The sequence below is a fragment of the Calliopsis andreniformis genome, chromosome 3 (assembly GCF_051401765.1).
Source record: "Calliopsis andreniformis isolate RMS-2024a chromosome 3, iyCalAndr_principal, whole genome shotgun sequence".
In the NCBI taxonomy this organism is placed as follows: Eukaryota; Metazoa; Arthropoda; class Insecta; order Hymenoptera; family Andrenidae; genus Calliopsis; species Calliopsis andreniformis.
In genome coordinates this window covers 25,787,570-25,815,398 of record NC_135064.1, presented here as the reverse complement: position 1 = coordinate 25,815,398, position 27,829 = coordinate 25,787,570, and the positions used below count along the sequence as shown (strand labels likewise).

General features: G+C 32.4%; 7 protein-coding genes across 12 annotated transcripts; 3 read left to right on the top strand and 4 right to left on the bottom strand.

Annotated features, from left to right (window-relative positions):
• Positions 1–2,648: 2,648 nt before the first annotated feature.
• Senju (UDP-galactose transporter senju) lies at positions 2,649–4,839 on the bottom strand. Of its 2 annotated transcripts, none has more exons than XM_076393751.1 (6): positions 4,506–4,839; positions 4,068–4,182; positions 3,936–3,982; positions 3,520–3,659; positions 3,294–3,449; positions 2,649–3,216 (listed from the first exon to the last, which is right to left on the bottom strand). In XM_076393751.1, exons 1-6 carry the CDS (start codon positions 4,591–4,593, stop codon positions 2,737–2,739), a joined length of 1,026 nt encoding a protein of 341 aa, XP_076249866.1. In that variant the 5' UTR covers positions 4,594–4,839; the 3' UTR covers positions 2,649–2,736. The 2 variants fall into 2 exon arrangements, with proteins under 2 accessions (XP_076249866.1, XP_076249868.1); XM_076393753.1 differs by lacking the exon at positions 4,506–4,839 and adding an exon at positions 4,399–4,481.
• Positions 4,840–5,072: 233 nt separating this feature from the next.
• On the bottom strand, positions 5,073–10,101 carry Tbc1d23 (TBC1 domain family member 23). 2 transcript variants are annotated; one of them, XR_013001543.1, is made up of 10 exons: positions 9,861–10,101; positions 8,953–9,173; positions 8,604–8,808; positions 8,273–8,509; positions 7,810–8,185; positions 7,531–7,744; positions 7,141–7,452; positions 6,935–7,067; positions 6,413–6,846; positions 5,073–6,316 (listed from the first exon to the last, which is right to left on the bottom strand). XR_013001543.1 is itself a non-coding variant. In XM_076374987.1 (9 exons), the coding sequence occupies exons 1-9, from the start codon at positions 9,887–9,889 to the stop codon at positions 6,573–6,575; spliced, it is 2,001 nt and encodes a 666-aa protein (XP_076231102.1). In that variant the 5' UTR covers positions 9,890–10,101; the 3' UTR covers positions 5,073–6,572. The 2 variants fall into 2 exon arrangements, 1 of the variants encoding a protein (XP_076231102.1); XM_076374987.1 differs by having other exon boundaries at positions 5,073–6,846.
• A 1,332-nt stretch (positions 10,102–11,433) lies between these two features.
• Positions 11,434–14,936, top strand: Tom70 (translocase of outer membrane 70). The gene is made up of 8 exons (XM_076375352.1): positions 11,434–11,873; positions 12,328–12,501; positions 12,570–12,777; positions 12,861–13,002; positions 13,131–13,482; positions 13,595–13,819; positions 13,907–14,127; positions 14,217–14,936. The coding sequence occupies exons 1-8, from the start codon at positions 11,619–11,621 to the stop codon at positions 14,380–14,382; spliced, it is 1,743 nt and encodes a 580-aa protein (XP_076231467.1). The 5' UTR covers positions 11,434–11,618; the 3' UTR covers positions 14,383–14,936.
• A 146-nt stretch (positions 14,937–15,082) lies between these two features.
• Positions 15,083–19,974, bottom strand: Alg7 (Alg7 dolichyl-phosphate N-acetylglucosaminephosphotransferase). The gene is made up of 7 exons (XM_076375360.1): positions 19,775–19,974; positions 19,567–19,681; positions 18,840–19,285; positions 15,872–16,060; positions 15,732–15,802; positions 15,504–15,667; positions 15,083–15,426 (listed from the first exon to the last, which is right to left on the bottom strand). Exons 1-7 carry the CDS (start codon positions 19,942–19,944, stop codon positions 15,361–15,363), a joined length of 1,221 nt encoding a protein of 406 aa, XP_076231475.1. The 5' UTR covers positions 19,945–19,974; the 3' UTR covers positions 15,083–15,360.
• On the top strand, positions 16,371–18,750 carry Mgat3 (beta-1,4-mannosyl-glycoprotein 4-beta-N-acetylglucosaminyltransferase). 2 transcript variants are annotated; one of them, XM_076375359.1, is made up of 3 exons: positions 16,371–16,827; positions 17,100–17,382; positions 17,469–18,750. In XM_076375359.1, the coding sequence occupies exons 2-3, from the start codon at positions 17,224–17,226 to the stop codon at positions 18,594–18,596; spliced, it is 1,287 nt and encodes a 428-aa protein (XP_076231474.1). In that variant the 5' UTR covers positions 16,371–16,827; positions 17,100–17,223; the 3' UTR covers positions 18,597–18,750. The 2 variants fall into 2 exon arrangements, with proteins under 2 accessions (XP_076231474.1, XP_076231473.1); XM_076375358.1 differs by having other exon boundaries at positions 16,371–17,011.
• A 98-nt stretch (positions 19,975–20,072) lies between the features above and the next one.
• Positions 20,073–23,214, top strand: LOC143177452 (E3 ubiquitin-protein ligase RNF14). 3 transcript variants are annotated; one of them, XM_076375355.1, is made up of 5 exons: positions 20,073–20,217; positions 20,823–21,767; positions 21,869–22,097; positions 22,173–22,345; positions 22,652–23,214. In XM_076375355.1, exons 2-5 carry the CDS (start codon positions 20,880–20,882, stop codon positions 22,910–22,912), a joined length of 1,551 nt encoding a protein of 516 aa, XP_076231470.1. In that variant the 5' UTR covers positions 20,073–20,217; positions 20,823–20,879; the 3' UTR covers positions 22,913–23,214. The 3 variants fall into 3 exon arrangements, with proteins under 3 accessions (XP_076231470.1, XP_076231469.1, XP_076231468.1); XM_076375354.1 differs by having other exon boundaries at positions 20,095–20,229; XM_076375353.1 differs by lacking the exon at positions 20,073–20,217 and adding an exon at positions 20,311–20,503 and having other exon boundaries at positions 22,652–23,203.
• A 140-nt stretch (positions 23,215–23,354) lies between these two features.
• LOC143177453 (tubulin alpha-1 chain) lies at positions 23,355–25,642 on the bottom strand. Its single transcript, XM_076375356.1, has 3 exons — positions 25,511–25,642; positions 24,690–24,912; positions 23,355–24,545 (listed from the first exon to the last, which is right to left on the bottom strand). Exons 1-3 carry the CDS (start codon positions 25,511–25,513, stop codon positions 23,419–23,421), a joined length of 1,353 nt encoding a protein of 450 aa, XP_076231471.1. The 5' UTR covers positions 25,514–25,642; the 3' UTR covers positions 23,355–23,418.
• Between the last annotated feature and the right edge of the window lie 2,187 nt (positions 25,643–27,829).

The following is a 27,829-nucleotide window of genomic DNA, read 5'->3' as shown; positions in this document are numbered from 1 at the left end:
ATCCTCTACTTTAACACCCCTAAGTTGATTTTTCACCAAAAGTTTTTATATTAAGAAACGAATAGGAAAATGAAGATAGTTTTTCTCTAAAAAATTGTAAAAATTCAAATGACTTCAGTTTTCTCAAAAATCTTTTTTCGCGATCGAAATCACCATATATTTTTAAAAACCGAAGTCTCCTATTTGCAAAAATCTGTATAAAAATTCGTGTGCGATTTTTTGTTGTCAAATCAATCCACTTTATTGTTGTACAATGTTTTTAGAGAAGAACTATGTTCACTTTCTCATCTGCTGCTCACTGTACTGATGGATATTCAATTTAGGATCATGAAACTACAGGGTTCACTCTTTAAAATGACTCTAGGAACGTTAGTGTACGACTTCTTTTTACGAAATTACAGTAATTTAAAAATTAATAGTATTTCGCCTTAGTGTTCGAATACTTACGTGAGTCAATGAATAAAAATGTTAGGTCCAGAGAAAAAAGTTTGAATGCGAAGTTAGTTGAGTTACTTCTTAAATTAGTTTTTAAGAAGTGGTAATTAAGACAAGTAATAACAAGAAGTAGGACTTACGATAAGCTCTTATGTTGTTCTTATTTATGGTATCACAAAAATCTTTAAAAACGATACTGTAACAAAATAACTACTGTTTCGTACTAACGTGATTAAAAGATAGAGGAAACTTTTAAAAATGTTATGGTACACTTATAGCAGTATTAAAGAAGAACAATGTTCCCACTGTATTTATAAAATGCGTGTGTAGTTCCGTTGCTGTCCACTTGGCGCCTTTTCCGCTGCTACAAGTTTAAATTATGTCTCACGTGACCATAACACCAATACACTTACACGTATCACAACTTTAATTTATATTAATTTATGTATAAATACATGTATATTGCTGCCATGTGCACAAATATCTTCATAAAATAAATAATGTTCTATTACTAACATAAATATCAATAAAATTCGATTTTTATGTTATAAAAACACACAAAATTGTAATGGATCATAATAACCTGTTGGGTTAAGCACTGTCAAGTTCATAAATACCAGGTTACAGTATAAACAATATAAAAGTGAAAGTACTAAACTATACAGTATCAACACTAAACTCGAAAAATGTTTAACACGATTTTTAGCGCCCCTCCAAGTTACTCAGAGATTATGCAATTCTATCTGAGTAGTCAGAATTACAAAAAGAACTGTCCTATCCTGGATAGTCAAACAATTACACAAATATGTCACACAGAAATAGTGTAGAACTTTGTTTCTAAGTGCTTTAGCAAATGCATTTCTCACTAAAATTGTAATATTATCGAGAAACTATCACACTTTGATATACGCATAGGACATAATCGACTTACTCGTGTTTTGACGAACGGAAGCAGTAGCAATTTTTTACTCGCAGTAAGACACGTGTTACAATTCCACAAACCCACATATTCATTGTATCATGCGCGTTCTTTTCCTTCACTTGAAGTAATTTAACGAGAAACGGCGCGAAAGAATAAAACTTGACGCGTACGACCTTCGCGCGACGACGGCCGACATGTGACTGCCACTGGTCGGTTCGCTAAGCAAGGTGGTTTGCAGGTAATATCGACCACCCTCTCCCCACTTCTCTAAAAATGATCCTACCATAGGCACGTATATAGTAATCAGCCAACGGAATTACGGAAACAGCAGGCCTCGATAAGGATAAACAAAATGAAAAATAAAGTCACTTCTCGCAGAATGTTTGAAATATAAAATTTTAAATTTCAAATTTTCCCGCCAATTAAAATTTCGCTTCGTGCAGGTAACCCCCATTTCGATTTGAATTTCTATGAATTTGAAAAGCTCAGGCGGGAAAAATCGCTGAAATATTGAAACACTACTCTTTTATTTATTAGATGATAAAATTTCAGTCAACGTCGGGACTTTGCTATCATAACGGTGCACCCGTATGCACGAAAAACATCTGTATTTGCAACAATGTTTCGTCGGTCATTACTTATCGTTAATGATAGATGCATGAAGTGTAGAATGAGTCTAGATATTTTTCGTATTTGAATTTTCTATAATTTTACACATAGTAATTTTAATAAAGAAAGGAGGAAAAATAATTATTTAATTTATAGAAATCTGTCAAAGTAAAAAGTGATGTCAATAATTGAACGTTTCAAGGAATCCGAAAAATTGTTTGTATATTTTTCAAAAGTACAGTAGAAAACAAGTCAAGTATAAACATATTATTTAATTAATTTTCTTTCATTTATATAACTAATCACCATATATACCTGTATTTTAAAATACAAATATTCTGCTAAAGATAAAAGTGAAATATTCTGCTTAAATCTATAAAATGTAAATCAGCAACAGAAAAGATAACAGAGAATTATAACAAAATTTGTAGTAACCATTCCTTAATATTTATAAATATCTTTGCAAAATATAAACATTTGGAAACAAAATAAGTCAATTGCATTTAACTATAAAGTACAATATTACACAGAAGTATCTGTTTCTTCACAGATTCGAAATTTCATATACTTTGCCTATAAAAAATAAGTGTGTTTTACTCTAATCCTTAAAAGTTTATCTGGATTTAAGTATGTGTATAGGCGTTATATAAGAGATTAGTAATAATTTAAACACAGCTCGATGAACACATAAATAACCGGTTTATGTTGAGTAAAATACTGTCAGAATTCGTACAAAGTAGTTAACAAAATATCTACTTAATTAAATTCCACTACACTACACTATCAGACTTTAAGGTAACATGGTCTTTCACACGAACATTTTGTACTGGGTTTTGCGAATACAATATCACAGCATAGCTCACCATACCAATGGAAAGTACTGTGTTCGTGTGGATAGGAATACTAAATATCAACCAACATAAAATCGCAGTGAACACAAGCTCAAGTGCACTAGCAAAAGTCTTCAAAATCGAATTTAAATTTTTTAAAAAAAAGCTTGTAATTATTCCAATTGCTGTGTTGTTCAGCATGATTATAATAACTTTTGGTTGTAAAAGTATACTAGAATCAACATTACTAAACATATCATACATGTTACTCTGTGATATAAATAGAACTAGAAATACTAAGAGATTGCAAAAAATACTATCAATGTACATAAATACATTCTGTACAAAAATATTTATATTCGCTCCTTGTTCCTTCAGCAGATATTCGTTGTATACACCAGCCAGGCAAGAACAGATTGTCTGAAAGCATTCAAATAATAATATTCGTTTCTAGTTTTAATGTATTACTAACCTTATCAAGAATGTACTAAACTCACTTGTACAAATATGAAAACTATATTACTGTTTAAACTAATTTTGGCACCAATTGTGTTAACATTTAAATCCAAACTGATGTGCTTTATCATACATCCAATGGTCAATAATACTAAGGAAAACCATTGCTTTAAAGAAAGTTTTTTGTTAAAAACGACCTAAAAGAAATAACATTTTAGGAAACACTTTTTTCTTTCTCTGGTGTAAGCCATGAGGAAAGTCTGATACCTGAAAGATAATTCCAGTTATGACAACACGAAATTGTAATAGAACATAGTAAGTTGTTGGATCAAATGCTGCCAAGTTGATAAATGCCAGATTATTGTATAAACAATATAAGAAAGAAGGTATTGTATACAGTACCAACACTAAAATTAAAAAGTGTTACTTTAATAATGTTAATGTAATCAAATTTATTTTTCCATCCAATAATAAAGTAATTTTTATGTATAAATAATTAACTTAGAATCAAAAATCATCCTAAAAATCAGAAATTATTAAAATTTCTCTTATCGTAAACTCCATTATCTTCATATATATCAGAGGTAATATCAACTTTTTAAATGATAGTTTAAGCCTAGACATAGACTCAAATTCTAATTTCATTTGTGAATAAATCCCAAATCTAAATTAAAACAGCTCACCTTTTTTATTTGTAGTTACCTCTTGCCAAAAACTTACAAAAGTGTTACTAAAAAAAAAAAGAATAAAAACCCAGATTAAATCACTGAATTATCAAAGAAAAATGAATCACATAAATTATCTACTGTACTTACTCTTTGCAATACAAAATTATTGATGTAATCAATTTCAATACTTCTGTCATTAATACTACCAGAACAATATTATATTCATAATGCCCATTTCTCTGAGACCAGGTTATAATAATACCTAAAATAAGTTTCATACATTAATCTTCATAATTCATTAAATTACGAGACTATACAAAACAATACATAAATATATGAAAACAAGAGACATAAACACTGGACATTCGTAACAATGTATAACAACTAAACAATTACGCGCGTTTGAAACCGGTAAAATGATAAGTATACTACATTAGCGATAATTAAACATTCAAACTTCGTGTTCATTCTCTATTACCTTAATTATGAATACCGTTTAACGTTCTTTCCTGTCTATCGTTTGACAACTACGTGGCAATACATTACATAAAAAGAGTAAAACAAAAAAAAACCATACAAGTGTACCTTGGTTTACGAAAAGGGCCATGTACGAAACAAAAATGACAGGACTCCATCTTCCTGGGAATAATTCTCCCCAATTGATGGTTCCCATTGCACGCCCTTTTCCTTAACGTTATTACGTTCAAAACGTACACATTCGCGATTCGCGATATATAATACCGCGAAACGAACAGTCCTTCGTCACTTCCCAACCGACACGAGTGATATGAACTGATAAAACAGATCGAGGTAAACAGACTCTAAAATGTCACCGATTAATTTACTTAGGAATTAACAATGTTAAATGAAGCCTTATTTTGTAAAAAAAAGAAGCATCTCGAAGAATTCTATCACGCGTAAGAGCTTCATCGTGATAAAGGTTAACAAAATGGTCAGAATCTAATTTTAATTTGGCTTATGTAAATTTTTTTATACTTTACATAGAAAAAATGTTATTTATATTATTGATTATTTCTGTTTCTGTAGAAATTGTATTTAAAGGATATTTATGTTGTAATAAAACAAAATATTCAATTTCTACATTGTGAAAGAAATTGTTTAGTTTTAATAATTATATTACTTCATAGTGTATATCAATAGGTATAATTATGTACTTTATTTTTACAATTTGTTAAAAATACACGTTATTTAAACGCATTCATAATACATTACATAAAATTTATTTACATAGAACTAAGAAACTTGTATTGAGGTGCTTTACAATAGACTATAATTTTTAAAATTCTAATAGAAGTTCTTTTAATTATTAACTATCCCGCTACGCTCGTCGTTTATTCATCGTGGAAGCACATAAATAGAAAATCCCTATTATACATAGAATTCATTATACATATTATGAAATATAATACAGATTACTATTGTTACAAATATTAACAATGATGATAGTATCTACAAGATTTAAAATTTCAATAGATTTATTAAATATGTTTCAAATTATTTCCTTATAATTTTAAATATAGAATAGCCATTGATATAAATAATTCCCATCGTACCATAATGAAAAAATAACAACCATATCAAAGAATTTCTACACAAACAATTGTTGCAAATAGTATTGTCTTAAATTAAAAAAGGGCAGTGCAACAATGTGCACAAAAGATCCATGAAATTAATTCTACAGTCCATCAGTATGTACTAGTATCTTCCTATTTGATTCAAGAAGAATTATACCAATAGTTGATTTAACTATGTATTTGAGAAATAGACACAGACGTTTCTTGCGAATTACAGATATATTTTCGAAAGGTCGTAAATCGTAAAGTTTAAAAATTTGTCTAAATACAATCAGGCAGTGTAATAGGTATGCCTGTAAGATGATATCGTTTAATTTTCATTATATTTTTGTACCTTCAGTAAATATTTTATAAAGACATGTATTGCAAGACTATATACTATAAAATGCAAGTATCGTGACGATTAGGATGTAATATCCCTCGAATTGCATTATATTAGGACCAATTATCAGTTCATCATAATGTAGATATCATATATTCATGGATACTGAAAATGCTATATTAGCATGTCGTTAAGATTTATGTTATATTTCTTCAAAGAAGAAAGAATAAATTGTTAACATTCATAAATATTGGTACCATGTTACAATCAATAACATTTTTAATCCATGGCACGTTAGTTTCCATTAAGTGTGTTCATTGCAGAGTCCATTACCTCTCCTATTCTCTTTATATTAAGGCCACTGCTTAGCCATATGTAAAATAAAAGCTAAGTTTCAGTATCGTTGACATTTACATGATATTATTGTGTAAAGAAATGCAAAAAATGCTTCCCCCATGGAAAATGTACGCTTTTAAAAACTGTAAGAAGTACATAAAAAATTGTAAGTGCAAATGTAATTTTGATAAAAATAATGACTTGGTAAAATTACTAATATCTGACAATTCTTTACATACTGTTTTTGGCCATACATTATTGATAATAACATCGTGTTAATTGATTCTCTGTATGAAACGTTCAAACGATTTTTATCTGCAGACTATTTTAGAACATTTCGATGAACCAAAAGAATGGAAAAAATTCATTGTGTATAGTATTACGATAAAATTGTTAACATTAATTTGATGTTTTCAATTGTTTTAAAATCTGTTGCGTTATTAATTTGGTAGCTTCACTCGCATTTGGTATAAGAAACTTATCCATGTCCGAAATGACTGTAGAATTATATTCTGTTGTACCATATTTAAACGTAATTAGGTCCGAGTGCCGCTTTCTAGATGTTATTTTAACTATGCTTGTTAATGGACGTTTAACAATTACATGTGCTGCACCCTTTCGCTCTGGTATTTCTCGGAGTACAATGAGATGAGTGTCAGTAACCAAAAGTATACTGAAAAAGAATGTACACGAAACGTTAACTGGAAATGTACACACGTTCACCTTTACGTAATACATTTCTATTTTACTAAGGCATTTACCTATCACAGAGATCACGGTTCACTTTCACTTCTTGACACTTAAAGGAATGTAATAATTTTGGATCCTTCATCCATTGCTGAATGGACACTACCTCAACAGGTTCCTCACTTTCATTATTTGTCATTGTCATATCTGAAATATATATATGTTAAAGTATCAGAAAATTATAGCAATGAATATAATGAGTATGCCAATTAGGTCATACCTAGTTCTTGATCATCGTCTATACTAAACACAGGAGCCGTTTTCTTTTGCCGTTTAGTGAGCTCTGGATCTTTGCCATTTCTGTTTTCCACGTTATTATGAACACTTGCTGATGGATTAACGATATAATCGAACAACTTCCCTTTCACTTTCTTTATCTTTCCAAAGAAATCAGAATTGTTATTTTTAACTTTGGCAGGACTCGTTTCATTAGAATTCGTATCGGATAAACTAGCACTGCACACCAAACAGTGTTGTGAATTATGATCAACAAGACTAGAAACAACCTCATCACCAAAATATTCGTGTATGGCTGCAATGAAATAATTAGTGTCGAAGATAAAGTAACTAGTGTTTACCAATACTTCTAACGCTGAACCAGTTTTCTTACCTTGATATCCTGATGTAATCATGCTAACATATTGGGTATGCTTCTGCAGAAAGGATGCAACTACCATATGGGTATAACGATCTTCTTCTTGTCTACCACTTCCTAAGAAACAGAGATGTTCGCCACCAGCTTGTGATCCAACAGCTAATGCTTGTCGTTGTGCCTGCCACAATCCTTGCACTGCCGTAGCAAAAGCAGCTGGCTCTTGAAGCATCTGAAATTTCATTTGCACATTTTAGTAATACACTGATGCTTAAAAAGATACAAAAAGAAACATACCAAATTACAGTCTAGATGAAACGCAGTTGGCAGATGACCTGCATTATACTGTTCAGCAGGTCTACAATCCACTAGGAAAAATCTGACAGATTCAACAGAGGTATTTGGTGCGGACGGAGTTTCAATAGAATTTTCAACTAATTCTTGAGCCGATACGGGCAAGCACAGCGCGTGTGATATATATTTTTCATCATAGCCATCGCCAAACATAACAGAATATAAATCCTGTTTAAAAGACGATGGTGTTTTCATTGCATAATATTGCGCTAACGAGCAAAAATCTGTTACATCCTCTGCTTCCAGAGCACAAGGCATAGCAGCTATTGCATCTATTATACTCTGTTTATCATCATCTTTCATACTCAAAATTTGCTCCCTGTGTAGAACGGTAATTAGTTTTGTATAATGTAATTCTAATGGAAATAAGATGTGTGCAGATAAATGTAAATTTCAGATTTCTTACCTAGCGTTTATTACCATAATAAGTGAAAGAAATAACATGAAAAATGGGTCAGCTTGCATGAAGTATAAATCCCACATTGTACAAACAGCTGGTAGTGAACATACACCAGCAAAGAGAGTGGTCACCCATCCTTTTGTATACTGATCAGGAGATACTCTTTTTGTATCCAAAAAAGAACATAATTCTGGCTCATGGTAAAGTAATAATAGTCTTAATACGGAACTGTATGTTTCGCCTCTAAAAATATATGGATCAAAAAACTACATTAAAGAGACTTCAATATTAAAGAATTTGTTTCTAATGTAATAGTTTTAATTACAAAATATTATACCTGGGAATATAAATATCTATTATTGCTTCAAATAAATTATATGTTGCACTACGTGGTAATTTTAAAGCTATTAAAGGACCCAATAACTCTATCCATCCATTTCCTTTCTTATATTGTTTTCCTTTGCTTTTGCAGTAAAATGTTAAAATAGACTCTAAATCAGATACAACTGAAACTTTGTCTTCATCATCATTCCCTAGTTTTGCTGCAACAAAAATATATTATACAGTAACTTCAAAATATAACACAGTGTTTAATTTTAAAATACATAGGATCCCAGTAAGATAAGCTTGGACTAGTTTCTGCCTATAGAGATAAGAATAATCAAACATAATGTTTCACAACTTACCAACTAATTGCTGACAATCATCACGAATAATATTTTGTTCAGGTAAGTCAAAAACTTCGTTAAATTGATTTAGTTGATTACCCCGATCAATAACATCTAAACATGCTTGCCATACATCAGGCCTCAAATTTATAGGGACAGGCTGCCCTTTGCAAATTGCATATATATCAGATGCAGATGGTGCCTCTGCATCCAGAAGAGCTGCTTCAAGCTCCAAAACCCTAGTTTAATCATTCTCCATTAATTCATTTATTATAAAAACCATTAAAGTTAAAAAATAATAATACACAAGCGATACATGAATGGTTTACTCATAAACAAATTTTTAGATGTTACCTACTATGCTTTGAGATCATTCACATAAAACTACTAGACTATTTTCTGTATTAATTAAGACTATCCTTTTATATTGCTTTATATTAGAATTAATATATTCTCTCATAACTGTCTTTAAATTCATAACATAGTTTCTCCATTAATTAGACATAATTTATACAGTATTTATCTAACACTAAAAGTTCTTCATTATATATTTTCATGAACTAATTATCAAACATCTGTAAATTTGTTAACAAGTTCAACTAAGATGTTAATTAATAATGAAGGAAGTATTAGTGACACGTTGCTATTGACCATGAAAGAATGCAAATGAAATTAAAGGCACAGAACAACACTTAGAATTTACACGCAGTAATATGCAGATTCGATTATTTTTAGTACACTAATCTTTTCCAATATTTGTATAAAACAAGTGGAGTAACGCCGCGATTGATCAAATTGTGATTACGAACCGATTAGCGAGGACATTGTACGAAAGAAAAGGAACAGAAAAATGAAAATACGAATTCGTCGAAAAAACAACCGTGCCTTGTTCAAAAAACTGACGAAAACTTTCAAAATCAGCTCACCAGGTGTTTTCTTCTTCTTGTAGTGCCATTTTGATAAACGTCACACTCTTATCGAAGTGTGCAAGAAATAAAAAATATTACATGTACGTTACAATTTTCTGCAGCGTAGTACACGTTCTTGATCACTTAACATTTTTCGACGAATCTCCTCGTTTACATGACATTCGCCGTGTCTCGTGGCCGCTTCGAAATTCGCCGATCTATCCCTATTACTGTGAACGAAACTTCGCTCCTGTTGACAGACTGTTGCCATCTTTCAGGGAAAGTTGGGTACATGCGCGACAAAAAGGCGCGAATATCAGACGATGTGACTGTTCGTGACTGTAACAAACTATCGGAAAGAGAACAAGTAGCAATTTTCAGAGGCAGAATCGATCATACGAAAATCAACTATTCATACGTATTATCCAAGCCACTGACAGCTATTGCTTTGATTGTCGCTCGATAATATCACACATCCTCGATGAAAGTGACGTAACTCAGAAAAGTACGTTTTTCAGAGGAAGCGAAAAACTATTTGCTCGCAGTAAACAAATTTAATTACTAGACAAAATGACACTGCTTGAAAAATGAAATTTTAGGAAATAATGGTCGAATTTATACTCCTTACATCAGACGATTTTAAAGATTTTCCAAACTACGCAAAACTAAATTGAATTTTTTCTGTTATTTTCAAAGTTCAGTTATTAAAGTTCGAAACCTTTACATAATTTGAAATTCAAATAGATTCAGTAATTAAATATACGTTAATTACTTATACTGAATCTATCACTGCAGTAAAACATGAGTTACTCCATTACTAAAAATCAGAAATTACTATTAAAAAACAATTTTTCATAAAGAGAGCATACCTATAACCTCGTTAAACTTCTAAAACAATCCAGATTAATGTTCAAAATAATCTCAAATGGTTTACTAGTCATTAATAACCAATGAGTTGACGATACGACTTTAAAACGCAAGGAAAAAAATTTAAATGATCAAATCGGTAAACGTGCCTTCAATATGAACTTAAAATAGAAATTACTTTGAGTTCAGTTGTACCGTAGAGAAATATTTATGGAGAAAGATACGTTAATACTACGAATATCACCAGTCAGAGATAAGAATATCTTTCTTCATATTTTAACGTCTCCGATCCGATTGACTTCATTAAATATCAAAATATGACTAATCTGTTTAAACTACTTTAAAGATACAGAAAAATACTTCTAAATCAATTTTCTATAAAACACAGCGCAATAAGAAATTTTATTCCATATTTCAGACTCATTTTCCATACAGTCGCTAGGCTTTCATTCGTCTCACCCTGTATGCACGATAAGAATAGCTACGCATTCTATGTATCTCTAAAAATAACCTTTTCGCCCATTAAAGTTGACGTTGATACGAAAACATTCCAACTACTCAATGAATTCTAATACAATCATCTGAATCATTTGTTTTCAGTTTACTTATACGTATCAGGCAATAATTCAGTTCACCCTATTTCAAAGTTTATTCAGTGACACACGCGCCTGACACGCCGTCTTCTTAGCATCGATAAGTTAAGCGCTAGGTTCACGTGACGGTGGAAATGCGTACTAAACGAATGCTTTTTCGGGAGATTCGTCTGCAAGCAGCCTTGACGATCAGTCCGCATGGTCGTATGACTTCACGTTAGTTCTACTATCCACCTCCGTCACGGTGAGATTCGTGAAGAAACGTGGGGCACATGTAAATACGTGACAACAAGAAACAGCGAGGAATACGTGGAAAATGTCGGGTGCAAGTGGCCCAGGCAGCGTGACCGGCAGTCCATTACCAAAATGGCAACTCGCTCTGGCTGTTGGAGCGCCGGTTGTTTTGGGCCTCGGTTACATGTATTGTAAGAGCAGCTCTAAGCCGTCGTCGAAGTCCAATCGAAGTAAATCGAAGAACAGCTCGAAGGAAAGTAACACATCGATTGCTGACAAACAGATATCCATTGACATAGGTTCCCCATCGAAAACTACGAATGAAGTCTTAGTCGAGGTTAGGAATGTCATATTCGTAATTGAAAAATCGATGGTCTTAAGTACTATTGATGCAAATTTTAAAGTATATCTTCACTGAGGCGACAATAAAGAACATTTTGTTACCTCTTGTGGCTGTATATTTCAAAATGTTTGTAGCAAATACCAACTTATAGAAATATTTTGTACCGAAGAAACAGGATCTGGAAAAGATCTGAGTTTTGCTTCGGTTTCAAAGCAGATTTATTATTGGCAATAGAAACATGGAGAAGAACTTGGTAACAAGTGACTATTCCTTTTGGATATATAAAACAACCTTTTTATGGCTTCAATGGAGATATAACTTTAGATATGTGGCTTAGCATATCTTGTTGACTGGATTAGAAACTTAATTGATTATAAAATTGTTGTATATGGTACATGTTTGGTTTCAAAGCTTTTATGTATCAAAAAGGGAATATATTATATTATAGACACCTTTGGAAAAGGCTCAGCGATTTAAAGATGAAGGAAATCGACACTTTAGAATGGGAAAGTATGATGAAGCAATAGCACAGTACACTAATGCTATTGATACTTGCCCTAAGGAAAATGTAGAAGAACTTGCTATTTTTTATCAGAACAGAGCAGCAGCTTATGAACACCTGGTAATAATCTCTTCATTTCTAACAGTTATTTTAAAATGATAATATTCTATGACAAAATCAAATTACAGCAAAAATACAGTGCTGTGAAAGCAGATTGTACAAAGGCTTTAGAGTTAAAACCAAAATATGTAAAAGCATTATTACGTAGAGCACGTGCATTGGAACATTGTAATGAACTAGAAACTGCTTTGGAGGATGTCACTGCTGCTTGTATTTTGGAAGGGTATAATAATCAGATGGCATTATCAATGGCTGACAGGGTTTTAAAGCAACTAGGTAAGTGTTGCACTAGATAATGTGTATAATTACAACTTTTTCAAGACAATATTTGTAAATATAGCACTGAAATATTATTTTAGGTAAACAACATGCTGTGGAATATTTGGCAACGAAAAAGTTTGTTATGCCTAGCAAATATATTGTTCAAAATTATATTAACAGTTACCCTAGGGACCCCGTTTTTTCAATGATTCAAAACAAAGACAATAGTAATGTAACTACGTAAGTACTTAAACATTTGTAATATTTATATCATTATTTTGAATTCTATAACAACTTACTGAATCATTGTTAAATAATGCATTATATTACCCGTTTTTTTACTATCCTTATAATTATATAATCTTTAGGGGTTATGCAAAAGTTTTAGACTGTTTAAGAGAAGAAAAATATGATAATATAATATCACTTTGTACTGAACAACTCAACAGTTCTGAATCAGATATACTGCCACACAAAATGGAAATCCTACTTTTACGAGCTACATTCTATCTTTTATTAGGGCAGCATGATGCTGCAATTGAAGACTTTGGAACTATTATAGATAGTGATACTGTTTCAAAAGCTGTAAAAGTAAATGCCTTAATAAAAAGGGCTACTATATATATGCTGTTAGAACATTCAGAGAAGGGTTTCGCCGATTTTAATATGGCTACTAAAATCGACGCCGAGTGTTGCGATATTTATTCCCACAAAGGACAGGTATTAATATCTTCGCTCATTCTAAGCAAAGAGAAACACGTCTATTAATTAATTAATAGAATGTGACAGTGCATACAAATGTATTTGTTTGAACGCGCGGTATGAATTTCAGGTAAATTTATTTATGGATAGAGTAGATGAAGCCAGGAATAATTTCAAGAAAGCTGTTGATCTCAACCCGAAATTTGGAGTAGCGTATGTATACAAATGTTCCGCGGATTTCCATTATGGTTTAGTCAACGAAGATATAGAATTAGTATCAGAAGCAATGGTAGGATTTGAAAAGGCTATTAAGAAATTCCCAGACTGCCCCGACAGTTATATGATATATGCACAGGTACAAATAAATATTTTGACATTCCATGTTATCCTAAATACATGAATATTACAATAATAAAACTGAATTCATTTTCCAATGATACAGATATTGTCACAAATGCAACAATATTCAAAAGCAGATCTCTATTTTGCAAAAGCGATTGAGAAAAACCCATATAATTCTACAGTTTATGTGCAAAGAGGTTTGTCACAATTAAAATGGAATGGTGATATCGAGAAAGCTGTTGAGTACATTAACCAAGCATTGAAATTTGACAGTAAGTGCGAATTTGGGTATGAAACGCTAGCAACAATTGAAGTTCAGAGGTAAGCTGTTATTTTTATGTGACACAATTTGTATAAAAAATTACTCAATTTTCTCTTGTATAAACTATGCATTTTCATCTTTTTAACAGGGGAAATTTAGAAGAAGCAATAGCGTTATTTGACAAGGCGTTAGAATTAGCTCGCACAAATACAGAAATTACACACCTTTTCAGTTTGAGAGATGCCGCGAAAGCTCAACTTGCAGTGAAAAATAGGTTAGGATCTGATATAATATCGAATTTCCAAAATATGTAATAAATTTTCGTAAAAACTGCATTAATCGAAATCGTAAATTGAAATAAAAAATACATTTGGTTACTAGAATTGAAGAATGAAGTTTCGTATCAACGGTATAATCTATTAACATAATTTTCTACAAAATTCCAATAGAAATTTCATGATACATTCATCAATTGTTCACTATTATCTTTTAATCGAATCGTAAAGTTTTGCTTTTTCTGTGGAAAAAAAAAATGTAAAAGTTCAAAGAGTGAATATCGTGATTCTTTGCATGTACATTGATCCAGTATTTTCTCAGCAGACTTCAGCGAATGGAACCTCGAAAATTGCATTTAGAAAGTATTTAATTTTTGCTTATTATATATAAGAAGTACTGCTACAAAGATATATCACAATGAATCGTGAATGAAATTCCTATTAACAAGGATTCCTTGTAACTATTTACATGTGTTGTGAATTATTGTGTTAAATATATTTAGATTATCAAAGGTTCACTTTGAAATTGTTTACTGCATTTAGAAAAATATATTTTATGGATAAATATTGCTAATTGCAAAGTAATCATGCAATTTACCTATAATTTGTAATATCTTATCAGTAATTGTTAGTTTGAAACTGTATTTTGTATTATTTTGTACAAAGCACATAAAACATCTTTACCCAATTCATGTAAACATCATATACTTAAATTATATAATGTTATATTATTTTTAAAAAGTTATACATTTTTATTTTATTACAACCCGATTCCTATAAACTATTTGTAATTTACAAACTGGAAAGGAACATATTTAGTTGTTAAAAATAGTATGTTTAACTAATATTTACATGTATCTGACTGCACCAATGTTGAATGCCTGAATATAAAATTGCATATGCATCTTTGAACAGTTTTTATCCAAAAAATTGTCACAAGAAATGCATTATTTTGTTATAAAACATTGTGATTTTATAATATGCTGTATATACCTCTGACTTTAAATGTGTGTCTTTTCAAACATCATAAAAATATGAAGCAAGAGGATACCTTATGACAAATGCTAATAAACTGCATAAGACCTAAAACATTAATGACCATTTAATATATTAAGTACTTAAATAACATTGAGGTATCAAAAATCTTCTACAAAACTTACCTGAATTAACAAGAGAATGATTGTGAGTGTAGATTCTTTCATTGGTCCAGTTTTAATTAATATAAAATTAATTAAAGTAAAATTATTACAAGTAACAATGCCTGTCTTATCTTCTTCCCATTTCACTAAACTTAGTTTCCTAAATATCCATGTTATAAGTTTACCTAAGAAAAAAATTTGATTAATCCTAAATTAAATTAGTTTAATAAATGTAAATATTTCTACTACCTATAACACCAATATCTTTTTTGTTGAACACTGTGCAGCTGATTTCTAACTTGTCTATTTCCTTATTATACCTAAGAATAAATCCATATTTAAATAGTTTTGGTTCTTTACACATTAAACTAGTTAATTATACCACATACTTTGGTAATCTATGCCTGGGACATGGTATGAAGTGAAACAATTGTGGTACACTATAAAGGAAATTAATTATTTGTGGAATAAAAAATAGCAAAGTTGTTTTGCTAAAGTGTCCAATAATGCCAACAACAGCAAATGTCATTCCAGATAAATAACAAAATGTGTCACCTACAAATACCTGTGCTGGATACCTTGAACAGGAAACAAATATTACATTCTTAAAAAATTCAGTTCATAACAATCATATTTATCTATACTAAATAGTTTTTAAATTTCTCAATTCTCGAAGTTATTCTCATTTCAAATAGTTTGTCAGGAAGACACTGATACTGAGTATTTGAAAAATTAAGCATTTAAATAAATATTTGAACAAATAAAAAATTATTTTATTCGACAGTTAAATAACAAAATAATCTAAAGAAAAATCATTTATCTGTTTAAATAAACGAACATACGATTATTTCGAATATCTTGCCAAATAAGATAATGTATTGTTTTAATGATTATCTTTCAAATAGTTTATTTCAATAATGCCCAAGCCTCGTTTGAGACGCGTGCGCCCTGGGAGAGTCGCGATCGCGCTTGCCGAAAAGGAACGTTGACGAAAGAGGTTGCGTAGAAGAGCATTCGGGCGTGGTTTTTCAGCTCGTTACGCTGCTTTGGAAGGGTAGTCCACGAAAGCAGAGGATCTGGGTAGAAAGGCGGGATACCTTTGAACGAAAGATCAATCTCGCTATGGAAAAATCGAAAATATGTTGCACTATGCAGCGAGTGAGCCTACGATTAGCCATGTATTGAAGGTTGCCTAGGGAAAAGCTATTTCGTTCATCGTGGAAGTTGGTTAATCAGTGATCGAGACCATTTTAAAATTAAATGGCACGTCGGGGCGCGGTGACGTCACGGTTTAAACGTCACGGGGCAAAAGGCATTCACCTCATCGTCAGCATCAGACTGCATTGTGAGTTTATAAACAAATTATGTAGACCCTGTATCCACGATACCGCAGAAAATCATTGTACTTAAAACTTCCGAACAAAGAAAAGAACTACACTTTTACTGTATAACGTTTAGTCTATCGTGAATTTCTGGGTCCATACAAGGATTTCTCACTTTGTTAGTATTTTAGAAATGATGCCTAGAAGGTAATTGTAAATCAGTTTAATTGCAACGTTTTACTTAGTGTAATAAATGAGAAAGAGCCTTCAGTAAAGAAGAATTTTATTTTCTCAGACTCATACTTCGGTTGTACACATGCTTTTGGATGAACCTTTCACATGGTGAAAATGTGATTAAAGTAAAATCTTTACGAAACATATGATGAACAACTGACAAATTAAAGGAAGAAAGTAGTGCGATGCAGCCCCGCCTAGATGGGAAACTGGCCTTGCTTTATACACTATTAGTCTTACAAGTTTTCATTGTTATTATTTATGTTGCTACAACACCACCTTCTGAGTTAACTGTATCGACAACTCATACCTCTGTTACATTTGTGAAATTTGAAGAGTCACAGGTAAGATTATATTATATACTAATACTATTTCAAGCAGTTTGTTTCTGCTCTTGATTTCATTTTTAAAATTCTATCTATGATTGCAGGAATCTAAAATTCATCAAATTAATCATAAAAAGTTTCCCATATATCAGACAATCAGTGGGGAGGTAGAATTAAAGGACATTAAGACTTTCACACTATTTGAAGTATACAATCAGACTGTTTGCTGGAAATATGGAGTTGATGATCAGAAAATGAGAAGTAGTAGAGATTTCCAAAAATGCATTTGTACTCAAGGATGGCACGGCTCAGACTGTGGTCAACCAGAAGTTGTCTGGAGAGCAATTATGGCATCGAAACAGAACATCAAATTAAAACATCGTAAAATAGCTAGACACGTTATTCACACATTTTTCCTGAACGAATATAATTCAGCAATTGCGGAAGTGATAATAGAAGAATTATACAATGTAGTAGATCTTTTTGTAATCTGTGATTTTAGTACTGCTGAGGATAATTTTCAACATAAACTACTTAAAGGTTTATTACGACAAGAACAGAAAAAAATTTTATATATGAATATAGCAACAAAGATGCATAAGCCATTAAGAGTAGTATCTAAATACGTTTGGGATAAAATAAAGACTGTAGTACGAAATCTAAGGGACGACGATATTTATGTAACGACTGAACCAGAACAAATATTAAACTCCAGGGCATTAATGTTCCTCAAAGTATATAATGGATGGCCACAACCTATCGGTTTTAGATTGAAGTGGTCTGTTTATGGATTCTTTTGGCAACATCCTCTCAAAACAACGATAACAGTTGGTGCATGTACAATTGGATTAATGCGTGAAGCTTATCAATCCAATTCTATCATGTTGGAACAACTGGAAGGAGACTTAAGCGAAAGAGATAGCCTAGGCCTAGTTATAGGAGACTTGAATCATTATGGAGGCTGGTACTGTTATCTGTGTCAGGCACCAGCGAATATTATAACTAATTTACACGATAAAGTTAAATCCAAAGAGATTCAACTAGAAAAAACTATCGACGTACCGTTTATCGAGGACCTAATAGGAAGCGGATTGTGGTTGGATGGGAAAACTAATCTCCTAAGAGTTTCTAAATCTCGGAACCTCTATTTTGCGCCTGAAATAATACTTAATAATACATGGAAGTATGACTGGCTAGTAGAGAATTTTTATGCTAAATTAGACTATTATTGACATATTGGTCACACCCGACTGTGATATTAACTCATACTCAATACTCAATGTAAACTATATGATATTGTACTGAATTTACATACCAAAATAATATGTTGAACAATTTGTGAATGTTAAATAATTTATACATATAACTTATAAAGAAATCAGAAGTCTACAAACATATTTTTCTTATTTGAATGTATCCTTTCCATGTAGTTTATTGTATTTTTTGTTTAATGGATAATAATTCACAGAACTTACCAATTGAATTTTAATAAGCCCAAAGAAGTACTTATATATGGAAGCATAAAATATAATGAGAACTGATGTGCCTTCCAAAGATCTCCAGTTAATTCTATAGCATTGAAAAGAAGAATGCTTATTGAGATCACTAAACTTTGCCCAACTTCTAAACCATTTATACCAGCCAATATATTTATAGCATTTGTGCAAAACACTGCTAACATTCCCATATATACATAATAAAATATCCCAAGGTTCACTGAGAAACCAAACCATAATCTTAAAGGTTTTGGCACAATAATTAGTGTAGAATTAAAGTTAATATAATAGACCATTAAAAGTGGTAAAGAAGCAATTGTTGGCAACAATAATTTATGCCGCCAACGAAGATCCAAAACATCATCAGCAAAACCCAAGAGTAGCATACAACAAATGGAAAGTAGAGCAGCCAAAAACTCCATAAACTGCAATTGAAATTTTCTGCATTATCTCCCTTCAAATCTTTTACAGTTTCATCCATTATTTACATTGGATAAGGTACAATAGTAGTTCTGTCAACTTGAAATACGTATGCTACCATATAATAAATTAAAATAAATACTGTTCAATACTGAACAAAAATAATCTTACATTATACACATATTTTCTGACAATATAGAATTATTAGCACAGATATTTCAAGTATAATTGCTACTTTATCTTATGCATAATAAATCATACATTATATAAATTCTTCATAGTATACCTCATTATGAGGGAAATTAATATCATTAAATATATAATTTGTAAACGGTATAGGGATGAACAGGAAGAGCGTTATGAGAAAAAGACATCCACTAACAACACCTAGTGCTTCTGGTCTGGAAAAGAATTAAAATATACATATTACCTGTCTATTCTCCATTGAAGTAAACGATGGAGCAATGAAATATTATTATCAAATGCTCACTTACACTTTTTCACTACTATTTTTATTCATGTCAATCCCGTACAGGTTAGCTTTGATAAACATACTTTTAATTCTCGGTATTAAGCGTATCGTTAAGAAATATGCACAAACCGACATCGCGAAATTAATTAAAAGTGGAAACATGAATTTCCACGTGTCGTCGTTGTCTATCATGTTGAACAGTTTAAATGGTACTGTTTAAATATATGACAACAGGTTGTGTGTATATACACAAATGATCGACGTGGCCGAATACAGATATTATCGGTTATATGTAGTTCTTTGGGCTAGATAACACTGTTATAACACGTTTCTCGAAATGACACGTGAAAAAATAATTTTGTAACGTACACATATTTGTTTGAAAATTTAAAACCATCGATAACGTCGAACGACAAGGACTCATTGGGAGGCAAACGAATCGACTCCGAAATTATTTGGGTTTTAGTATGTGAAATTGTACGATAATAAGACACTAAATGATAATATATAGTGTGTTTATTTTGAGCGATTTTGTGTTGCAATATTTACAAGTTTTTCGGTTTTCACGTTCAGGATCATTATTTTAGTTTTTGTAGGCTCTTCCGTGTTCTTATGGAACATACGAAATTTTTTGACAGAGATTTCAGTTCAGTTCTTGTCCTCTTTTTCTGTGAACATTACTGTTCTCGAAATTAGTACATAGATTCGTTAATAAAGAGTGCGAACTTTTCTTAAATAGAATATGTGTAAGGTAATATTGCAATCAAGTACCTATAATTATGAAATACCTACTCATTATTTAAGTGGTCTTTATGAGTTTATAATTTCGTTTCCTACATCAAATGCTTCGAGATTTATTTATTTTTGTAGTTGTACTTTTTAATTATAATTAAAAAGTGAGAAATATTTGTCATTCTTTATGGTTTTCTAACCTAAAACTGTCAAATGCTAAGCGTGTCTTTATTTTCGATTAAAGAGTACCATGGAACGTACAAAACTTTGTATTATTAATCACTAATTAACATATACAAATTTATGATAAAATTTTCATAAAATTTTATGAATTTCAGTACTGACAAGAGTGATCAATTTGTTATCATATTCTATCATCAGTTTCATTTGTTCTGATGGATAGTGAAAAGCAGAAGGATGAGATTATTGCATTGGAAAGTATTTACAACACAGAAGAATTTTCGTATGAAGAGGAAAATGGTCATTACCAATGTACTTTTAAAATATTTGTAAATCTTCCTACAGATTATACTATAATTTATAAGGATCTTAGATACCCAGAAGAATTGGAGCAGAAAATCATAGTATCTCATTTACCACCTTTGACATTGCATATTAATCTACCAGAAAGTTATCCTTCTGTGTCACCACCTAAATTCACCTTGTACTCATCTTGGCTAAGGCTTTCATTATTAGCTGAATTATGCAAAAAATTGGACAAGTTATGGGTGGAGAACAAAGGGCAAGAAATCTTATTTATGTGGGTAGCCTTTTTACAAGATGAGACTTTGGAGTATTTAAAGATACAGGAGAGCCTTAACATTAGCCATGCTTATACCCGTTATAAAACAGCTTTGGAAAAGGTACAAAATAATCAGAAAAACAAAATCAAAGATAACATAGATGCAGAATGCAGTATTGAAGATGTGAAAAGTAAGACAAAAACAGAGGTCAATATTCAATATTTGAGTAAAAAAAATCTTGTACATAAACACTATGACAAAAGAGCTATTTTGGATAGTCCTAGTGGAAGGAATCCTATACAGGCATTAACTGATTACAATGAGAAACGCAATCAAATTGAGTTCAAAAAGAATTTTTATACTTGCAAGATATGTTTTGTGGATAAAATAGGAGAACATTGTACACAATTTTTACCTTGTTCTCATGTGTTTTGTAAGGATTGTATAACTTGTTATTTTGAAGTTAAAATTAAAGATGGAAGTGTGCAAAATATTTCTTGTCCAGGAGAGAAGTGTACTTCTGAAGCAACTCCTGCTCAGGTAAGTTTTCATTTTACTTTTTTTCATGTACAATATTTTAAATTTTACTATTGTTCTGCATTTTAATTACGATGTAATTAGAATCTCATAAAAATTTTCAGATAAAAGATTTAGTAAGTCCTGAGTTATTTGCAAAGTACGATTCTATATTATTGAGCACTACTTTGGATACTATGACAGATATAGTATATTGTCCGCGACGTAATTGTCAATATCCAGTTAGTCGTGAGCCGAACGAGCAAATGGCAAATTGTCCAATGTGTCAATATGCATTTTGCATTTACTGCAAGATGGTATACCATGGCATAGAACCATGCAAGACTTATTCAGGTACAGTTCTGTGGACTATATAGAATGGATACATTCATTTTTACAGTTTCTAATCTTAAACTGATTATATTTTAGCTGAGACACATCGATTAGTAGCTGAGTATCAAGAAGCATCAGATGAGAAAAAGCTTGAGATGGAACAACATTATGGAAAAAAGAAACTTCAGGTTTTGGTAGAAAACATGATGTCTGAGAATTGGATTAAAAGCAGCACTCAGAAATGCCCTAATTGCAATGCTGCTATTGAGGTGCTGCATTACAGATTTTTTTTCTACATTTTTTATATCATTCAATTTTAATACGTTTGCTGTCAGGTCAAAGAAGCGAATCAGGCGCTGTCATAAAAAAATACTGCTAGATTTTTAATTTATAAAAATTACAAAATTTATATACTCGTCATGAAACAAAACATTAGAGTGTGTACTCTTTTGCTAACAAAAATTTTAGACAGCGTAGTTTACTAACATTCAAGTAATACTACTTTCAGTTCATGCCCTTCTTGCAGATGTCTCAAAATTGTGTTAGATATATACAATATAGTTATGTTTTTTCAGAAATCGGATGGTTGTAACAAAATGGTGTGCTGGCGTTGCAGCGTATTTTTCTGCTGGTTGTGCAGCACCATTCTTAATCGAGATACACCTTACGAACATTTTCGAAACACGAATTCCGTATGCTATAACAAGTTGTATTACGGAACGCCAGAGATTGATGACGAAGACGATTTCTTCGAATTTGAATATATGCCACCAGATTATGAAGACAATGATTTTTTCGAATTTGAATATATGCCTCCAGATTTCGAGTTTCACTAGAAATTTGTTATATATAGTTAAAGTGAAACTACAATAATTAAGAAAATTTAGCAATTGGTTTGCCCTATGATGAATTCTTTTTTGCTTAATGAATTTTTGCAGTGCAAAAACTGTTTACTTGTGATTAATGATTTTTTTCAGAAATTCTTTATGAATATTATAGCTTTTAATCTGATTATTTATACTTGATCATGTTTTTATGTACAAGACACAAAATATGTAATTTTTTTGTATTGTACAAATAATGAAATATATATGGAATCAATGAAGTACCATATGCTCTATACAAAAAAATATATAATGAAATTTGTGTGAAGTATAAAATGTGCTTCCATACTGTATTTTTCTGAAATAAAATGTGGGAGTTGTACGAAAATCAATGAGTATTTCATACAAAATTAATCTAAGAAAAAGGATTCCAGTATTAAAAAAATACAATCTATTGCTGACGAGAAATCAATTTATTTCAAACACAAGGCGTATCAAAACATCAATGGCCGAACATTTTAGTATTCCTCAGCGCCTTCTCCTTCGCCTTCGGCAGAGTCCATGCCGACTTCCTCGTAGTCTTTCTCGAGAGCCGCAAGATCCTCGCGGGCTTCGGAGAATTCACCTTCCTCCATACCTTCTCCAACGTACCAGTGGACGAAAGCTCGTTTCGCGTACATCAAGTCGAACTTATGGTCAAGACGGGCCCAAGCTTCGGCAATAGCCGTGGTGTTCGACAACATGCAGACGGCACGTTGCACCTTGGCAAGATCGCCACCAGGTACCACGGTCGGTGGCTGGTAGTTAATACCAACTTTGAATCCAGTTGGACACCAATCGACAAACTGGATGGTGCGCTTCGTTTTGATGGTGGCGATTGCCGCGTTCACGTCCTTGGGCACGACGTCGCCTCTGTACAGCATACAGCAGGCCATGTACTTTCCATGACGAGGATCACATTTCACCATCTGGTTCGCTGGCTCAAAGCATGCATTAGTAATCTCTGATACAGAGAGCTGTTCGTGGTACGCTTTCTCCGCGGATATGACGGGCGCGTATGTCACCAGCGGGAAGTGGATCCTAGGGTAAGGAACCAAGTTGGTTTGGAATTCGGTCAGATCGACGTTCAAGGCACCGTCGAACCGCAGAGAAGCAGTGATGGATGACACGATCTGACCAATCAGTCGATTCAAGTTTGTATAAGTGGGTCGCTCGATGTCCAAGTTACGACGGCAAATATCGTAAATGGCTTCGTTGTCGACCATAAATGCGCAATCGGAATGTTCAAGGGTGGTATGTGTGGTGAGAATTGAATTGTATGGTTCGACGACAGCGGTGGAGACTTGTGGGGCAGGGTAGATGGCGAATTCCAGTTTCGATTTCTTGCCGTAGTCAACAGACAGGCGTTCCATCAACAGAGAGGTGAATCCAGAACCGGTACCACCACCGAAGGAGTGGAAGATTAGGAAACCTTGAAGACCAGTACACTGGTCTGCCAATTTGCGGATTCTGTCCAATACAAGGTCCACAATTTCCTTTCCAATCGTGTAGTGACCACGGGCATAGTTGTTCGCTGCGTCCTCTTTGCCAGTGATCAACTGTTCTGGGTGGAACAGCTGGCGGTAAGTACCAGTACGTACCTCATCTAAAAAATAGAAAATATGTTGGTTAGAATCATGTATTATAAAGTATTTACTACTACAAATTAACTTCACTAGCTATCTGTTAACATTCATCTATAAAATGTTAAAAAAAAATGATCATCAGTAAATATGTTAGAGATACTTACCAACTACAGTAGGTTCCAAGTCAATGAAAACTGCCCTGGGTACGTGTTTCCCTGCACCAGTCTCACTGAAGAAGGTGTTGAAGCTGTCATCACCTCCACCAATAGTTTTGTCAGATGGCATTTGGCCATCAGGCTGGATGCCATGCTCCAGGCAATACAATTCCCAGCAGGCATTACCAATCTGGACTCCAGCTTGTCCAACGTGAACTGAGATACACTCACGCTGAAACAAAATAACAAAATATATTACTTTCAAGTCGAATTATAGTTCACTAACAACATATATAATAATTATTAGGGGTGTGTTATAAACTTTCAAGATCCTAATTTATCCCAAATCCAGCTTCAAATTCCTAAAATCTTGAATGCCCGAACATTACTAACTTTCTCTTCATACCTCGATTCCAAGAAAAATTCCCAACCCAGCCTGCCCCACCCACTAATCTCATTGTCAACTACCCGCACGCCTCTAGTAATTATAATTTAAAAAAAAATGATTATGAGAAGTTTTTGAAACTGGAAATCCTACGGACCATTACCGATACAAATAATTTGAAATTACAAATTTATAAATAAATATTAACATATGGAAATCCTTCGATAATTAAATTTCTCGAAAAATTAAATAAATCGATAGAGAACTAAGTAACTCATGCTTAAATAGCAATTGAAAAAAGCTAAAAGGACACGTTGAAAGATTATTTCAGTCTGAAGCCGGAAGCCGGCCGGCATTTGACCGTTATAAGATGGCCGCCCTTCCCTAAGCAACAGGACTATCGTCCCGTTTTCGTTCGGGGTATTAAGAAAAAACGAAGACTTACCATTTTGTAGTATAAGGTAGAGGTTTAGCTCTTCGAGAAGGAAGCGTAAAAACAGGAAGGGCGTCGACAGTTGGCCAAAGCAAGTAATGAAGCTTTCGCTAACAACAACACACCTTCGATCGCTGATTCTCAAACGAATGCATCACCGGCCTCCAGGCACAGCCATTTATACCCTCGGTGTGGGCTTCGTCAGCGTGCTCTGATTGGCCGCCGATGGCCTCATACCCGTCTACGATTGGTCCATTTCCGACCGCAGTACCCACGAACGATCTGGTAGACGAACCTTATACGGAAAATATAGTCCCACGTAATAACAATATAATCGCCTGTTTCATTGACATTAACAGCAACATATTCATTCATTACTATGCCACGAAATTAATATTAAAGTGGATGAATTTTTTTATAGCAATTAGCTTAATAATATTCCAATGAAATGTGGTCGATATACACACGAAAATGCAGTCGCTATGGGTGACGGTTTCTTCCATATTTGGATAGTGCATTTTGATTGGTGACTCATGTAATTCGTGTGCTCGTTTCTGTAACGAAATGATTGTTAATACAGTAATTTAGAGCAAAATGCAGTTAAATATGTTATAGGAAGGAAATTAGTTGAATATCTGTAGAAGGTTGCTTTCTTTCTTACTATGCTTTTTCATCTTTATTAACGGTTTTGCTTTGGTCAATGTAACGGATATATATGTATACATGCAATGCAGAATGCACGCATCTGTCAGTTTCTTGTTGCTATATATAGACATTTCGGTTTTCCACGAGAATAGTTCTCTTTGGGTACTGGCTTGAGGGCTTGAAGGACGAACAAAGCATACTGAAAATGGTTTCTAATTTTGCATTTAATTAATCAACTTATCTGTTCAAATTTTTACGAAATTGTTTATAAAATTCTTAAATATTGATTTGAAGAATTCATTAAATCTAATGAATTCTTAAATATTGATCCTTATATGTATATTTATGATAGATATATGTATGTATATATTTTACATGGTAATTATTATTAGATTTTTCCAGTGTTCAACAGGATATTTTAAAGTCCGTAGTTCAATGCTCTACGCCGGTTGCAATATTTGGATTACATACACCCATGTTGAGTATTGATCTCGTCTGTGTCTACTGGGTGTCGTAAAAACACGTTACAATTCAAATCTTATGAAGTAGATACATCGTGTTAATACTTTATGAATCAGTTTATAATTAATTCTTCTCAAATATTTTGGAGAAACGATAACCACTAAAAAATAATAGAATAATGACAAAATAAAATAATTTCAAGATTTGTAGGTGACAATTTATCGACTGGTTTTGAAGCATGACGTACTTTTTCAACAAAGATAATTAAGAAAATGATACGAGTATATTTATCGATAATAATGTTGAGTTGTTATTGATATAATTACGTCATTAAACAACTTTTTACAAATCGATCGATTTAAATTAGAGTTTTAATTTCATTGTGCATTCAGTCACATTTTATTATGGAATTATTAAGTTCAACTGTGTAAGAAATATAAGGAATTTGTCTAAGACAGATGCATCAACTTCGGTAGATTGATTATGGGATGAATTGAAGTGATCCACTTCCTGCCTACGAGCACAGACCGTATCCGCTGGTATCCGCTCTCTACTCGTGATTCTGCGATCTCACCTTACCGCGGTTTCTGACCTCTTTTATAATTTCGTATTTCTTTGAGCAATGTAAAACTTTCGAGTCATGAAATTATGCGAAAATCGTAATTCTATACATGTATCCTGTGATGAAATAACTTGCTCAAGGTGCAGGTTACATATCAACAAATACAGACAAATGAATTTTAATTCCGTGGACAAAATTTCTATTCCTTTTAGTACATATGTATATTAAACCTATGTATTTTCTCTGAAATTCATATTAGCGTCACACCGAATAGCACTAACTCTGAATAAAAGAAACTATGAATAATTAAAACGTCATTGAAAGAGATTCTACTGTATATTTGCTAGCGAGATATGTCTATATGTGTAACAGATTTCTTTTTGCATCCTACGTACTACCTATGTAAGTATGTAAAGGACGACGAGTTTATAAGTATGTCTCTTGTCACGGCTGATGACGGCAGCTGCACGGTTTAGTGATTTCGCTCTGCACAGGGCAAATCGCACCAGGAAAGTGTGCATACATTTAATACGCAATTCATCACCAAATAAGTCTTTTGTATGATAATATGTTGCATAATTATGTAGAAATAAATGTATATATTACGAAACGTACTTAAATATTTAATATCAACGATTCATGGACAATTAATGTTTTATTCA